Genomic DNA, 13,762 nt, shown 5'->3' on the forward strand with positions numbered 1-13,762 from the left:
CTATTTTTTGGAGGTTTAACTTTTTACACTTGTCAAGCACTTTACTATATTTTTCTTTTGCATCTTAAAAAGATAAGAGAGTTTATTTACTTTTTATGAATCCTAAATGGTAGATGTCTGACTTATTTCCAAGAAGAATGGTTCATATGGTGTTGGAAAAAACTTGGAAAATTTTCCTCACTTAAATCTCAATGTTTGGCATGGAGTCATTTAGTGTGTCAGACTCACAGATACCTTCCAACACAGCCAACAGTCAGGCAACCACACAAAATGTAGAATGTGCAAGAGTTGGTATCAACATCAAAAGTAGGAAGACAATCTTTGCCCACTGCAGGGAGAAGTACAGAGCTCCCTTGGAAATCTTGGATGAGGTGAGGTTCCAGTAAGGGAGGATAAATGAAAAGACACTGACGAAATGGAAAGAACTACCCAATGTCCAGTAAGGCTTGGGAGAGAGCATCAGAGACGAGGTAGGATGGCCTTAAGAGAAAATATTCAGTAAATGGGACTAGACAAGGTGAGTATGTAAAAAATAAAAGGGGAAATTTTTTTGTCAAAAGTATTTCATCCTCTGGGTCTTCATGCAGATAGATTCAAGCAATGGAAAAGGAAAACCAAACAAGTGTCCCTGAATTTCTCCTCATGGGTTTCTCGAGTTGGCCAGAGCAGCAGGCACTCCTTTTTGCAGTTTTCCTGTGTGTCTACTTAGCAGGGCTGTTTGGAAACTTACTCATCTTGCTGGCCATTGCCTCAGACCATCGTCTCCATATACCCATGTATTTCTTCCTTGCCAATCTGTCTGTGGTAGACCTCTGCCTTCCTTCCTCTACCGTACCCAAGATGCTATTAAACATCCAAACACAGACTCGATCCATCTCCTATCCTGGCTGTCTGGTTCAGATGTATTTCTGTATGATGTTTGCCAACATGGACAATTTACTTCTCACAGTGATGGCGTATGATCGTTATGTGGCCATCTGTCACCCTTTGCATTACTCCACCATTATGACCCAGCCCCTCTGCATCTCTCTTGTGGGTGTAACTTGGGTAATTGCCATCTTGAACCCCCTCTTGCACACCCTTATGATGACCCATCTGCACTTCTGCTCTAATAATGTCATCCACCATTTCTTCTGTGATATCAACTCTCTCCTCCCTCTGTCCTGTTCTGACACCAGTCTTAATCAGTTCTTGGTTCTTGCTGTGGTAGGGCTAATCTTTGTGGTACCTTCAGTGTGTATCCTGGCATCCTATAGCCTCATCATCTCTGCTGTGATGAAAATCCCTTCTGCCCAAGGAAAACTCAAGGCTTTCTCCACCTGTGGATCTCATCTTGCCTTGGTCATTCTTTTCTATGGAGCAATCACAGGGGTTTATATGAGCCCTTCATACAACCATTCAACTGAAAAAGACTCAGCTGCATCAGTAATTTTCATGATCGTAGCCCCTGTGGCGAATCCTTTCATTTATAGTCTACGGAACAACGAGCTGAAGGGGGCTTTAAAGAAGGCTCTATGCCAGAGCAAGATCTCCCAGTGATTCACACTGGCCGAAAGGAGTTCGACAGAAAGCAAATCCTAATGAGATCATTATTTTCATTTTCATCATAATCACAAAGTTGTTACTAAACACCTAATCAAACTTGGCACCTACCTAAGTTTGCTACAAACTCTAGGAGTGGCATAATTACAGGCCTTATCCATTTAAGTTCCCTAAGATATTAATGATGTGGGCAAATATTTATATATAAAGTCCCTAAAAATCACAATACAACTATGTAATTGACATCTGAATGCATCATAAAGACATTACAGATGGCATGGGAGAGCATAATAATTCTCTTCATTATTTGCTATTTATTTCCCTTTTATTATTTATTATTTATTTAAAAGGACTGTCCCAGAATGGACAGGAATAGGTAGCCACATTCTCATGCATGAAAAACAGCAGAGAATAAAACTGCTATGTAATGAAAGATTCAAACCATAACTGCAATGTGAGGTCAAAAAAAGAAGATATTGTTAAAGGCTTAAGAGGTTAAGAATAGCTTCAGGGGGAAAACAGCACTGTAATCTGGTTCTTGGCCAGAGATAGTTACATAGGAATGATAAGAATATTCAAAATATGTGAGGAAGGTATAGCTCAAGTGGTAGAGTACGCTTAGCATGCATGAGGTCCTCGGTTCAATCCCTAGTACCTCCTCTAAGAATAAATATATAAATAAACCTGATTACCTTCCCCCACAAAAAGAGAAAACAAAACAAAACCAATATGTGAGGAAGATTTGTAGGTAAGAAGGACCATGGTATGTATGAGTAAATGTATTGAATAAATTAATCTTAATGTGGTAAAGGGTCCATATTAGGGATTGGTGAGAAAGAGGGATGGATTATATCTCACCCCAATGTTTTATATTTGTTCATGTTTTATGACTATATTGTATGCATTTCCTATAATCTGTCTTTATTCTCTTGTGTAAAAAGCAGGATTTATATCTATTGTCTATGTATATATCTAGGTATCTTTGTGATAGTCTACAAAGAACTGCCTGGGAGGCTACTAATCGTCATTTTAAATTTTAAAAATCTGTGTCATTTACCCTGAAACATGCAAAGAGTTGCCTATATGAGAAGTAGACCCCATTAGCAATGGAAAGCCTTTGTGACTTCTGATTTGAAAATCATACCTGATTTAACAGATTGTTTTCTGTGTCCACAATGTCCCCCAGAGCCCTGCAAAGTGCGTTTTTCCATATACCATATGTCCCATACTTTAAGTCATACCATCCCCAAAAATCTCTTCAAAGCTGGTTTAAAAAAAAAAAAAGCTCAATCATTTTTATGTGATGTGATAACTGATAGACAGAAATAAAGATAAAAAGAAAGAGATTAAATATAGAGAGATTTTTTAAGACATCCTGCCATAAATATGTTTATATGTTTATTTACAATGAGAAGATCTTCTAAAAATTACCCTTGTGGTTTTTACTCTTCTCTGATGAAAGAGAGATCAGAAAAATTTGTTGGAGCATGTACGGACCGGTATAAAAAACACTGGATGCAAAAAGAGAAGCAAAAGCAAAAATGAACCAATCAGTCCACAACTCCCTATCTCTTGAAAGATCTTTGTATGCACCAGATATCTTAGTTGCAAAGAAACAGAAATCAATTCTTCTCAATTAAGCAGAAATAAAATTTAATGAAGGAGTACTGAACCTTTCATAAAGTTTCAGAAATGGCTAGAGAAGCAGGCTCAGATGCTCATAACCAGACCATTGCAAAAACAACATACATAACCATCCTATGACTTAAAGTCACTGTCATTAAACACTGGATGCTACAGTTTGATCCATTAATGCTGCGTGCCAGAGACACTAGATGCCATCACTAGCCTGCTGCCACTGTTGACCCAAGAACTGGCCATTTCTGCCACTATCATCACCACCAGAGAGATTTTTCCACTGCCTCTAGTTTTGGTTTTACTTATCTTTGATCCAAGTTGCAGAGAGGCTGTATCTGATTGGTCAAACACAGAAGATATGTTCTTGCCCTAAGTACAAAGACGACTGAGAAAGAGAATACCTCCAGTTTTCCCCTGTACTGAACACCATGCTATGCCTCCCTGATCCCCTTTCCAGAATGACAGATTTACTCTCTCAGTTGTTGCCAGCTGATAACCCTTTCTAACGGTACTCACTGTCAGAAATTGCCCTCAACTGAAAAAGCAAAAAAAACAAACAACAACAACAACAACAACAACAAAACAGCCTGGTCCAAGGGCTGCCTAAGGGCAAGCTGCCTAAGGGCAAGCTGCATCCAATGACTAGTCTCTTGAAGCGGGTTAAAGACCTTACCCCCTCAACCCAATTCAGGACAACTCTGAAGGGTTATCTTTGTTCCATGGGAAGAGCAGAGACTTTTGTTGTAATTGCATCACAGCCCAACTTCTTCTGCCCAATGCTACTGCCTTCAATCCCTCACAGGTGTTAATCCCAAAATCACTACCTATAAACTTCCTGCATGCTAATATGTGCTTTACAGAATGCTTCTCTTGGAAGCCAGCGTGTGACACCACCTGTAATGAAATAGTTAAGAAAACACTCTTTGAAAATAATTTAATAAAACTAAAAAATAATAACATATTCAGAAACAGAAAATATATTCTACCACTTGAAATCAGACTTCAGACAATACTACAGTAATCAAAGCAGTGTGATATTGGCACAAAAACAGACATATGGATGAATAGAACAGAACAGAGAGCCCAGAAATAAATCCACACACCCACGGTCAATTAATCTTTGACAGCGGAGGCAAAAATATACAATGGAGAAAAGACAGTCTCTTCAGCAAGTGGTGCTGGCAAAGCTGGACATCCGCGTGTAAATCAATGAAATTAGAACACTCCCTCACACTGTACACAAAAATAAATCAAAAATGGCTTAAAGACTTAAATATAAGACACGACACCACAGAACTGCTAGGAGAGAACACAGGCAAAACATTCTCTGATATAAATCATAGAGATGTTTTCTTAGGTCAGTCTCCAAAGGCAACAGAAATAAAAGCAAAAACAAACAAATGAGACCTAATCAAACTTACAAGCTTTGGCACAGCAAAGGAAACCATAAACAACACAAAAAGACAACCTATAAAATGGGAGAAAATATTTGCAATCGATGTGGCTGACAAGGACTTAATTTTCAGAATATACAGACAGCTCATACAACTGGATAACAAAACAAACAACCCAATCCAAAAATGGGCAGAAGACATAAATAGACACTTCTCCAAAGAAGACTGACCAATAGGCACATGAAAAGATGCTCAACATCACTAATTATCAGAGAAATGCAAATCAAAACCACAATGAGGTATCACCTCACGCCAGTTAGAATGGCCATCATTAAAAAGTGTACAAATAACAAATGATGGTGAGGGTGTGGAGAAAATGGAACCCTCCTACACTGTTGGTGGGAACGCCAACTGTTGCAGCCACCATGAAAAACAATATGGAGGTTCTTTAAAAACTAAAAATAGAGTTGCCTATAATCCACCTGAAACATATAATATTGTACATCAATTAAATCTAAATTTTAAAATGTTTAATAATAAATAAGTAAGACACGATAGTAGAATGTCCACATGGTTGGAAGTGGGGCGGGATTGGTACTCTGATTTAAAAAACAAAAACAGTTATCACTCTGGCTGCTCTACTGACAAAGGACTGTGACAGACAGGTAGAAAGAAGCACAGGGCTCACTTAAAAGGTTGTCAGTAATCCAGAAGAGACGTAACAGAGGATCAGCCCATCTTTAGAAGAACGGATGAACACAATGCTATATTCACCGGAATGTTATATAGTAATGAACATTTTAACTAAACAATACAGATAACTTTCAGTAACATACTGTTGAGTGTAAAGAAGCAAATATCAGATTACCTATGATATGATGCCTTTTAGACTAAAAACAACTAAAATTAAAAGCATATACTGGTTAGCCATGAGTGTGTATCAAACAGAACTATCTTTTTAATTAATAAGGCAACACAAAACTTGTAATTACCTCAGATTACAGGAGGTATGGAGGGAGACAAAAGACAGAGTTGCAGTAAAGTTATTGTCAGTGTTCTAGTTCTTAGAGGCACTTTAGGATCATGCACAGACTTCTTGAGCCAGGCGTTACGATTAATCCAGTTAGGTACATCTGCGTTCCATCCGGGTTGGGGGATAAATTAAGAGTTCAGGGAAAAAATCTCCCTAGAAACCCAAAGGTGAAGTTGGAGCTGCGTCCCTGCTGCGTGGGCTTCCATTTCACTGCCCTAGACTGAAGTCAAGGACGAGGCCCCATAGGAGTAGAAGAGGCAAGTTTACTACTACAAAGGGGAGACAAGACGCCTCCTCCTTCCAGCTCTGAGAACTGCAAGACGGTGGCGAAGACGCCTGGGAAATGAAGTCCGAGAGCCTGAGGAGACCCCGAAGGCTTCTGGGAATCGCAGTCCAAAGCCAGCCCTTCTCCTTCTGCGCAGCCTCAAAAGTCTCTGAGGAAGGAAGCCTTGAGAGGTAGTGCAGCGCCGTCCTTCCACCGGAAGTGTCCGATCGAAACCAGCCCTGTGGGAGAGGTGAGTCCGGTTCTGGGGACCCAGGAGTCCGGCCCTTTGTCCCCTCCAGATACCCAGTCCCTATCATGTTCCCCTTGGGATTTCAGCAGCCCTGTGGCGCTCTGGACGCAGGACCTCAGAAGAATCCCAAGGGAAGGTGGAACTAGGTTTGGCGTTCGGAGAGCGTTCGCGCCCGCCTATTTCGTGAAGAGATAGGGGTTGATAGGGGTTTCCATAGTTACCCCCGCCGCGCGTGACGTCATCGTTGAGCGCTGAGAGGGCGTGGTTTGGGGGGGTCCGCGGGCCGTCAGCTTGCAGAGATTCTGGGATCACTGGTAAGAGGAGTGACTTGTCCCAGTTGGGCGGGGCGAGAGAAACTGGCGTCTGTCTAGGATCAGATGCTCTCTACCAGAAGAAACTGCCCTGGGGTCCGCCCCCGAGGCCTGCTTCTCGTGGGAGGAGTAACCCGACATTTTGTAGGAAAAGTGGGGACAGCTCTGGCATCCTCGTGAAATTTACACACACAGCAAATATTTAGTGAGTATTGCCTGTGTATCCGGGATGCCATGAAACCAACACTGAGCCCCTACCCTCTTTCTAGAATAAGAAACAAGACAGTAAAGCAGGCAGTCGTAAGCCTGGAAAGTTCCTCAGTGTGAGAAACACAGGCGCTGTGGGAGCCTCCCCCATCAAGCACTTCAAATCCCCTGCTCTGCTCTGTGACCTGTGCTGGCTTTCCCCTAGCTCCCATCCCTTCACCAGCAAGACCCTTCCCCTGTCCTCCTCCTACCGCAGCATACACACCAGGAAACTACTCATCCAATAGGAACCCCGCACTTTACAGAATCTCGACCTTCCCCAACATAACTAATTACTCTTTATTCTCTGTTCTAATAGCATTTGTTTACATATCTGCTTAGCTATTTTTGTAGCTCTCCTCAAACTTAGTGATTGTAAGGCACCAGATGTTCAATAACTGTTTATTAGGTTAAGGTTACTAAGACATTTGAAACCCAGCTTTAGGGAGTATATATCAAATCCTTAAGAACTAGATAATTTTATCTAGAATTGTGGACTGTTTTAGGTGGATGAGAAGTGATGAAACACCTAGAGGCAGCACTTTAAGCTATCTGGGGAGATAACATATGTTGTAGAACCAGCTACTTAGCATGATAATTAAAGTTGAAACTAGGAATTGTGGATTCTGTAAGTCTGCTTCACTGTCCATCTTCCTGTGCTAAGTGAGATAATATCCATAAAGTATTAGGACACTACCTGGTAAGCACTTAGCACATCTAGGAAACATAACAAGAAGTGAAATTAGATCTCTATAGCTAACGAATGTCCCAGTAAATTATGAAGGGCTGAGACCAATATACCATAGCTCTAACCCCCCATTTACCCCTATATCATTGCTAAATTTTGTTCTTACGTATACCCACTCAAACTGTTTTCCAAGGTTGAGTCTGAACCTGTGATCTTCATCTCATACTCTTAGAGAATTATTCCAAATATTTATCTTCAACTGCCCTTTCCATGGATTCCATCTAAATCTATATTTCCATTCCTAGCTCCTTTCCATCAATCTCTTAATATCTGTTGGAAATGTTTTTCTAAGTGGATGTCTCATTACCATCTTAAATAGAAAATACCCAAAACACAAAGCATCTCGAAATTTCCTAGTTTCCACTTTGATCCAGTAATTCAACAAATGTGAGAACTTAAATATAAATATTAACAATGCATGGTCCTTAACCTCATGGATCCCCTGTCAATTGATGGAGGAATAAAAGCCAAGCAAATAAAAATAATACAAGATGATAAATGTTGTATCCACAAACATTATATGTTGGGAACTGCAGGAACTCTTGAGTAGAGCTGATGAATTCCTTATCAGAGAGAGTGAAATTCTTAGTCACTCCAGTTATACCCTGCAAGCTGATTTTACCATCAATCTGTTCTTCATTCCTACTTCCTCAACTCTTTGCTGTCCCTTCTTATTTGCCTTTCTGGATCTTTCTCATCCTTTATTGTCCCCACCACCTGTAGGAAATATTTGCACACACAGGCGCGTGCGCACACACACACACACACACACACACATTCTCTCCTTACCCCAGATACCTTAAGATACTCAATGTCTCTACCATACAATTTGTTTAGTACTTCAGCTTTCAACATTTATCAAACATTTTCAATGTGTGTGTCATGTGAAATAGATTTTGTTATTTAAATGTTTTGCATCCATGTGTGTTTTATGTCATTTCTTTCCAACCATTTTGCAAACTCCTTGCAACCTCAAACACTATTTTTTAAATTCCTTTTATCTGTCCATCAGAATACAGAAAATCCAGTGTACCCCACTACCTGAGTCAGCATCTCCAGGGTCAAGGCCAAGGAATCTGTTTCTAACAAGGTTCCCACATGATGATTAGGCAGTAAGCCCATCTCTGAATTCACTTTCTTGGGAACAACTGCTATATAACTTCTAGCCCAGTACTTTGCTTGTGTTAAGATTCTTGATAAAGTACATGTCTGTGCAACCGTCAGTAGTCAGCTTGCTGAAATGTTTAGTAGAAGGACCTGAAAGGTTGATACTGATACTTGCATTTTGCTATTGTACCCTAGGGCTTCACCTCTAAATTCCTTTTTTCAGTTTTTCAGTTCAGACACCAGACTGACCATTCCCAAGAGCTGGTAAGACTTGCGGAACTGTTATCTAATAATAAGACTCAGAAGACTGATAAGCAAATCTCAGTGCTGGTTTGTTATACTTTATTGGTGATATGATAGGCCTCAATGTTCAGGACATGGATTGAGCCATGTAACTAGGAAGGCAGAGAAGGAACTGTTAGGGCAAAAGGAAACCTCTCTGAGACTTTTGGGGATGAAGCTAGTTACACTGACTGAAATTGTTAACCTCTGGCTCTCAAGAAAAGTTGCCCTATTTTATTATTTCAGAGATTTATATGTAATCCTAACATTCTAACTTTGTATTTTCCCCACACTTATAAAATATAGTAGCTTCTGTAAGTTTCTATCTTTTCATATTGTGATCCATCCTAGAAATGAACAATTTTTAGTCTGCACAAGCAGTTTGTCAGGTCATTCTGCTCAAAAGCTTTCACTGGCTACCCAGTGCCTAAAAGATAGACTGAATTCATGAACCTGACATTCAAGGCTTTCTTCAATAAGGCCTTTGTCTCTATAATTTCCTTATACAAACCTTCTCTCTTTTTGCTTTCCGGCTTCAGTGTTCCTACCGTTAACCAGTTGCTCAAGCAGTTTCCTTGCTTGTAATTTCTTATTTCTCTCTCTCCCACGTCCTAGTCAAATCCTATCCATTTGTCAGAAGTTAGTTTTTTTAATTAAGCTTTTCCTTACCATTGCAACCTACTATACTCTCTTTCATCTCCAGCTTTATGAAGCACTTCTGTCATTTTTCTCTTTTGGTTGTGATTTTCTTTATGGCTACCATAGAACTTAATTGCACGTAACAAGTTAACTTTTAGTATTGCCTTATATTTATATTGTCTTATCTTTAATGTTTGTAATTTAAATTATCTTATTTTTAAAATAAAATTTTAAGCTGATTTTAGGTAGAAATTATGTAACAGTTGTGCACCACAAAGCAGGTATTTCAGTGCTTTTTTTTTTTTTTTTATGAAGGTACTGGGGATTGAACCCAGGACCTCATGCATGCTGATCTTATGCTCTGCCACTGAGCTATACCCGTCTGCCTTCAGTGCTTTTACACACAGTAAATGCCCAGCAAATCTTTGTATAATGGAGAATGACTATTTTTATATGATCTTTCATCTTCCTAGACAGTAATAGTATTTTTTTTTATCCCTCAGGAAAGCTCTTGAAACTGAAAAAGGCCCTTCACAAAACAGAAGCAGGGTTCAGATAATAGATTTTATCTCAAAATGACAACCGAGCCAAAGAAAGCTGCAGCTCAGGACCTGCAGGAGGATGAAGGACTTCTCATAGTGAAGATAGAAGAGGAAGATTTTGTCTGGAGTCAGGACACTTGCTTACAGAGAAGTGATCCCCTCAGGCAGGAGCTCTGCCGGCAGCTGTTCAGGCAGTTCTGCTACCAGGATTCCCCGGGGCCCCGCGAGGCACTGAGCCGGCTCCGGGAGCTCTGCTGTCAGTGGCTGAAGCCAGAAACCCACACCAAGGAGCAGATCCTGGAGCTGCTGGTGCTGGAGCAGTTCCTGACCATCCTGCCTGGGGATCTGCAGACTTGGGTGCGTGAACATTACCCAGAGAGTGGAGAGGAGGCAGTGTCCATACTGGAAGATTTAGAGAGAGGCACTGATGAAGCAGTACTCCAGGTACAAAGGGGATGGGAGATCTAAGACCTCCAGGGTGGATGAAGTGCCACAAAGGGAGGAAAAAAAGGGCCTGAGATTGAATATCTAGTGAGATCTGTGGGAGTTCTTAGTTCAGTGTGCTTTTATGTCTCCTTTCCTCCTTTCATATAGTTTGGTACTCTACTGTATTTTACAACTGAGTCAGACTTAATTCTTCCTTCCCCAGTTTTGTATTACTACAGGAGTTTCAGTTTGTTTTTGGAAGATGCTTCATTCCAACAGGGATTCTCTCATAAGCCCAAATATACTTTGTTTTTCTCAGGTTCCAGTCCATGGACCTGGACAAGAAATATTCAGGAAAAAAGTGGCACCTCCTGGACCAGCACTTAGTGTCCAGTTCCAGCCAGTGGACACCAAGGACCTTCATGGTTCTTCAGAACCCCAGCTCCTATTGGACTGTGGTAAGGGGCCATATTCTCTGCAATTCATGTCACTGAAGAACTGGGGCAGTGAACCTCCCTTCTCACACTAGTCTTAGGAACTGTAGATGGTCCTATCCTTTATTACTTAATGAGAAGTAGAGAATTTTTTTCCTATGTGTCACTGGCCGACTAAAAAAAAAGAAGAGAGGTAACTTTGTATCTTATCCAGAATGTCTCCATTTTTTTCATTTGTTCTTTATCCAGAATATTTCCAAAACATGGGATGTTTTCATGTTATGAGCAAATTAAAGGAAAGAAAATGAATGAGTTGAGAAAATGTCAGGGATTGAGAAAAAAAGCAAAAGGGGAAGAAACACATGCACAGAAACAAAACACATTAATAGAGAGGCACATGTAGTGATTGACAAAAAGGCAAATATGTGATGATAAACTCAGAAATAGAGTATAATTAACAGACACATAGAACCAGTCCCATATTGTTGCCTTTTTATATTTTACTTTTGGTTTTACAAAGCTCTCTCAATGTTTTTATAGAAAGTTGGCCATACTTCTGATAACAACCTCCATGGAATCCTCATTGCTGTTCCAGAGCTCATCATTTGAAAAAAGTTCATGGGCTCAGTATCACTTTAAGTATGGACAGTCCAAAAATAAACCCAAGAATGAATTACAGTAATTTTTTTAAGTACCCAAATTCTACTTTCAAGTTTGTTCTAGAAACATTTCTATCCACCCCATCTAAAATTGTAAACTTCCCCCACCCAAAGACCAGCACTGCCCAATCCCCTAATCCTCTAATTTCCTGTCCTAGCTTATTCTAGACGAAGGAAACCCTGTAACCAAGAGGGGCTGCCTGATACCAGAATAATACAGACTCATGAGCACACTATAGATTGATGAGCTAAAAGGTAGGAATTGTGAGGACTAGATTATAAATGGGTCCTGGAAACCATCGGAAGAGTTCAGATGTGTTTTAGAAGAAATTAAAGGTTTCTGAGTAGGGTGTAAGAGGATGACAGGGCTAATGGCAATTAGTCTGGTAAGGGTATTTAGAATGACTCGAAAGACGAATAGTTCAGAGTCAAAACAGCAAGGAGGCTGTTGCAGTTATCTAAACAGAAAGTGGTGAGGTTAGATAGTAACAGAAATGTAAAGAAAGAGGTGTATATGGGGGACATTTAGCAAAAAGTGATGATAGAATTTGATTATCCATGGAGGATGAAGAAGAAATGAAATCCATCTTTCCAAGATGGATTGGAGGGATAGACGGATGGGAGTTTATCCTTCTGAGGTCAGAGTCATTATAGCTTGACTTTGCTCAGTGCATCTGTGTCCTCATCTGCTTTCTTTGAGATGGTGCCTCCCTTTCAGCCTCTGAACCTAAGACTAGAAATGTATCATAGACCTAAACTTCCCCAAGATCCTTCTCAGTCACATTGCATAGTTCTTTCTCTTTTCTTTGTTCCCCACCCCCACCTCCATTCTTGCAGGTGGTGACCCTCTTCCTAATGTTTTCTATTGTATCTGCTCATCCTCAGATGTCTGTTTCCTCTCTCTGCCAACCACTGCATACATTACTTTCTTTTACCAGTTTTTCTTTTTTGTCCTTGTCCACTACTCCTCTCATTTGAAAGGCCACAGTTTTAGAGTGGCCAAATGAAGTACCAACATTTAACTATCTTGGGGGTACCTCAAATTTTTCTTTTCTTCCAGTTCAGCAAACAGGTATTTACCACTTTATTTTTTCATCACTTTTTAGATAATGAGAGTGAAACCAGTGGATCCATGCCGAAGCTGGACATTTATGAAAAAATGGAATCACAGAGAATTATATCAGGGAGAATTTCAGGATTTGTGTCAGAAGGATCTGCTGAGCCTCAAGACGTCTGTAAGCCTGCAGGCAGGATAAAGAGGCAACGGGAAAAAGAACCAGGGGAGTCTCAGAGATCACCGTCTGCTCAAGATGGAGGTTTTAGTAAAATCCTCACCCACAAAAATACACTTACAGGTGAAATAATGAGCCATGATGGATGTGAGAGAAGCCTAAATCTGCACTCAAATGAATTTACACACCAGAAATCTTATAAAAACAGTACCTATGACCAAAGTTTCAAATGGAATTCAGATTTTATTAAGCATCAAAGAATTTATACTGGAGAAAAAAACCACCAATATGGAAAGTCTCTCAAGAGCCCAAGCCTTATTAAACATGCAGCAGTTTTCAGTGGAGAGAAAACCCATCAGTGTAAAGAATGTGGGAAAGCTTTCAGACACAGCTCAAAGCTTATTAGGCATCAGAGAATCCATACTGGAGAGAGACCCTATGAATGTAGTGAGTGTGGGAAAGGCTTTGGGGGGAGCTCAGATCTTATTAGACACCAGAGAATTCATACTGGGGAAAGACCCTTTGAATGCAAAGAATGTGGGAGAGCATTCAGCCTGAACTCACATCTTATCCTACATCAGAGAATTCACACCAGAGAGAAACCCTATGAATGTAGTGAATGTGGGAAAGCCTTCAGAGTGAGCTCACACCTTATTCGACACCTGAGAATCCACACTGGAGAGAAACCGTATGAGTGCGCTGAGTGTGGGAGAGCCTTCAGTCAGAGCTCACACCTTAGTCAACACCAGAGAATTCACAAGAGGGAAAACCTCTTAATGTAAAAAACTTAAATTCACATGGAAATAGCAAAATATAAAAAACACTGAATAAAAAATATTGGGTGAGATGAATGAGTGAAAGACCAATGTCTCTTTATTCTCTCATTCTCAGGTTTGCTGTTCTGCGTATGGTCCGTATGGTCTTCACCTCTGTGTGTCTGCTTTCTTTGAGACTGGGAATGTGCCTCTGCCACTGACTGTTAAAGTCAAATCAGAGAAATTTGGAGAGGCTAGT

The 13,762-nt window shown here is 40.3% G+C and overlaps 3 protein-coding genes across 7 annotated transcripts in view; 2 read left to right on the top strand and 1 right to left on the bottom strand.

Annotated features, from left to right (window-relative positions):
• LOC105084114 (olfactory receptor 2B2) overlaps window positions 1-5,825 on the bottom strand; it is a 120,660-nt gene extending 114,835 nt beyond the window's left edge. For both annotated transcript variants that reach the window (XM_074348273.1, XM_074348272.1), the window contains exon 1: window positions 5,567-5,825. The gene's annotated coding sequence lies outside the window, so the exon portion shown is untranslated. The remainder of the gene's footprint in view (window positions 1-5,566) is intronic.
• On the top strand, window positions 601-1,539 carry LOC105061659 (putative olfactory receptor 1F12P). The gene has a single exon (XM_010945764.1). The coding sequence runs from the start codon at window positions 601-603 to the stop codon at window positions 1,537-1,539; it is 939 nt and encodes a 312-aa protein (XP_010944066.1).
• A 199-nt stretch (window positions 5,826-6,024) lies between the features above and the next one.
• On the top strand, window positions 6,025-13,610 carry ZNF165 (zinc finger protein 165). Of its 4 annotated transcripts, none has more exons than XM_010974140.3 (4): window positions 6,025-6,122; window positions 9,959-10,441; window positions 10,743-10,881; window positions 12,623-13,610. In XM_010974140.3, exons 2-4 carry the CDS (start codon window positions 10,031-10,033, stop codon window positions 13,528-13,530), a joined length of 1,458 nt encoding a protein of 485 aa, XP_010972442.2. In that variant the 5' UTR covers window positions 6,025-6,122; window positions 9,959-10,030; the 3' UTR covers window positions 13,531-13,610. The 4 variants fall into 4 exon arrangements, with proteins under 4 accessions (XP_010972442.2, XP_045365592.2, XP_074204361.1 ...); XM_045509636.2 differs by lacking the exon at window positions 6,025-6,122 and adding an exon at window positions 6,142-6,436; XM_074348260.1 differs by lacking the exon at window positions 6,025-6,122 and adding an exon at window positions 8,354-8,798.
• Window positions 13,611-13,762: the final 152 nt, after the last annotated feature.

Source organism: Camelus bactrianus, chromosome 20 (genome assembly GCF_048773025.1).
Source record: "Camelus bactrianus isolate YW-2024 breed Bactrian camel chromosome 20, ASM4877302v1, whole genome shotgun sequence".
Classification (NCBI taxonomy): domain Eukaryota; kingdom Metazoa; phylum Chordata; class Mammalia; order Artiodactyla; family Camelidae; genus Camelus; species Camelus bactrianus.

Coding starts and splice junctions, on each gene's coding strand:
- LOC105061659 (XM_010945764.1), top strand. CDS start 601: ATGGAAAAGGAAAACCAAACAAGTGTCCCTGAATTTCTCCTCATGGGT.
- ZNF165 (XM_010974140.3), top strand. CDS start 10,031: ATGACAACCGAGCCAAAGAAAGCTGCAGCTCAGGACCTGCAGGAGGAT. Junction 10,442..10,742: donor CTGATGAAGCAGTACTCCAG/GTACAAAGGGGA, acceptor TGTTTTTCTCAG/GTTCCAGTCCATGGACCTGG. Junction 10,882..12,622: donor CCAGCTCCTATTGGACTGTG/GTAAGGGGCCAT, acceptor ATCACTTTTTAG/ATAATGAGAGTGAAACCAGT.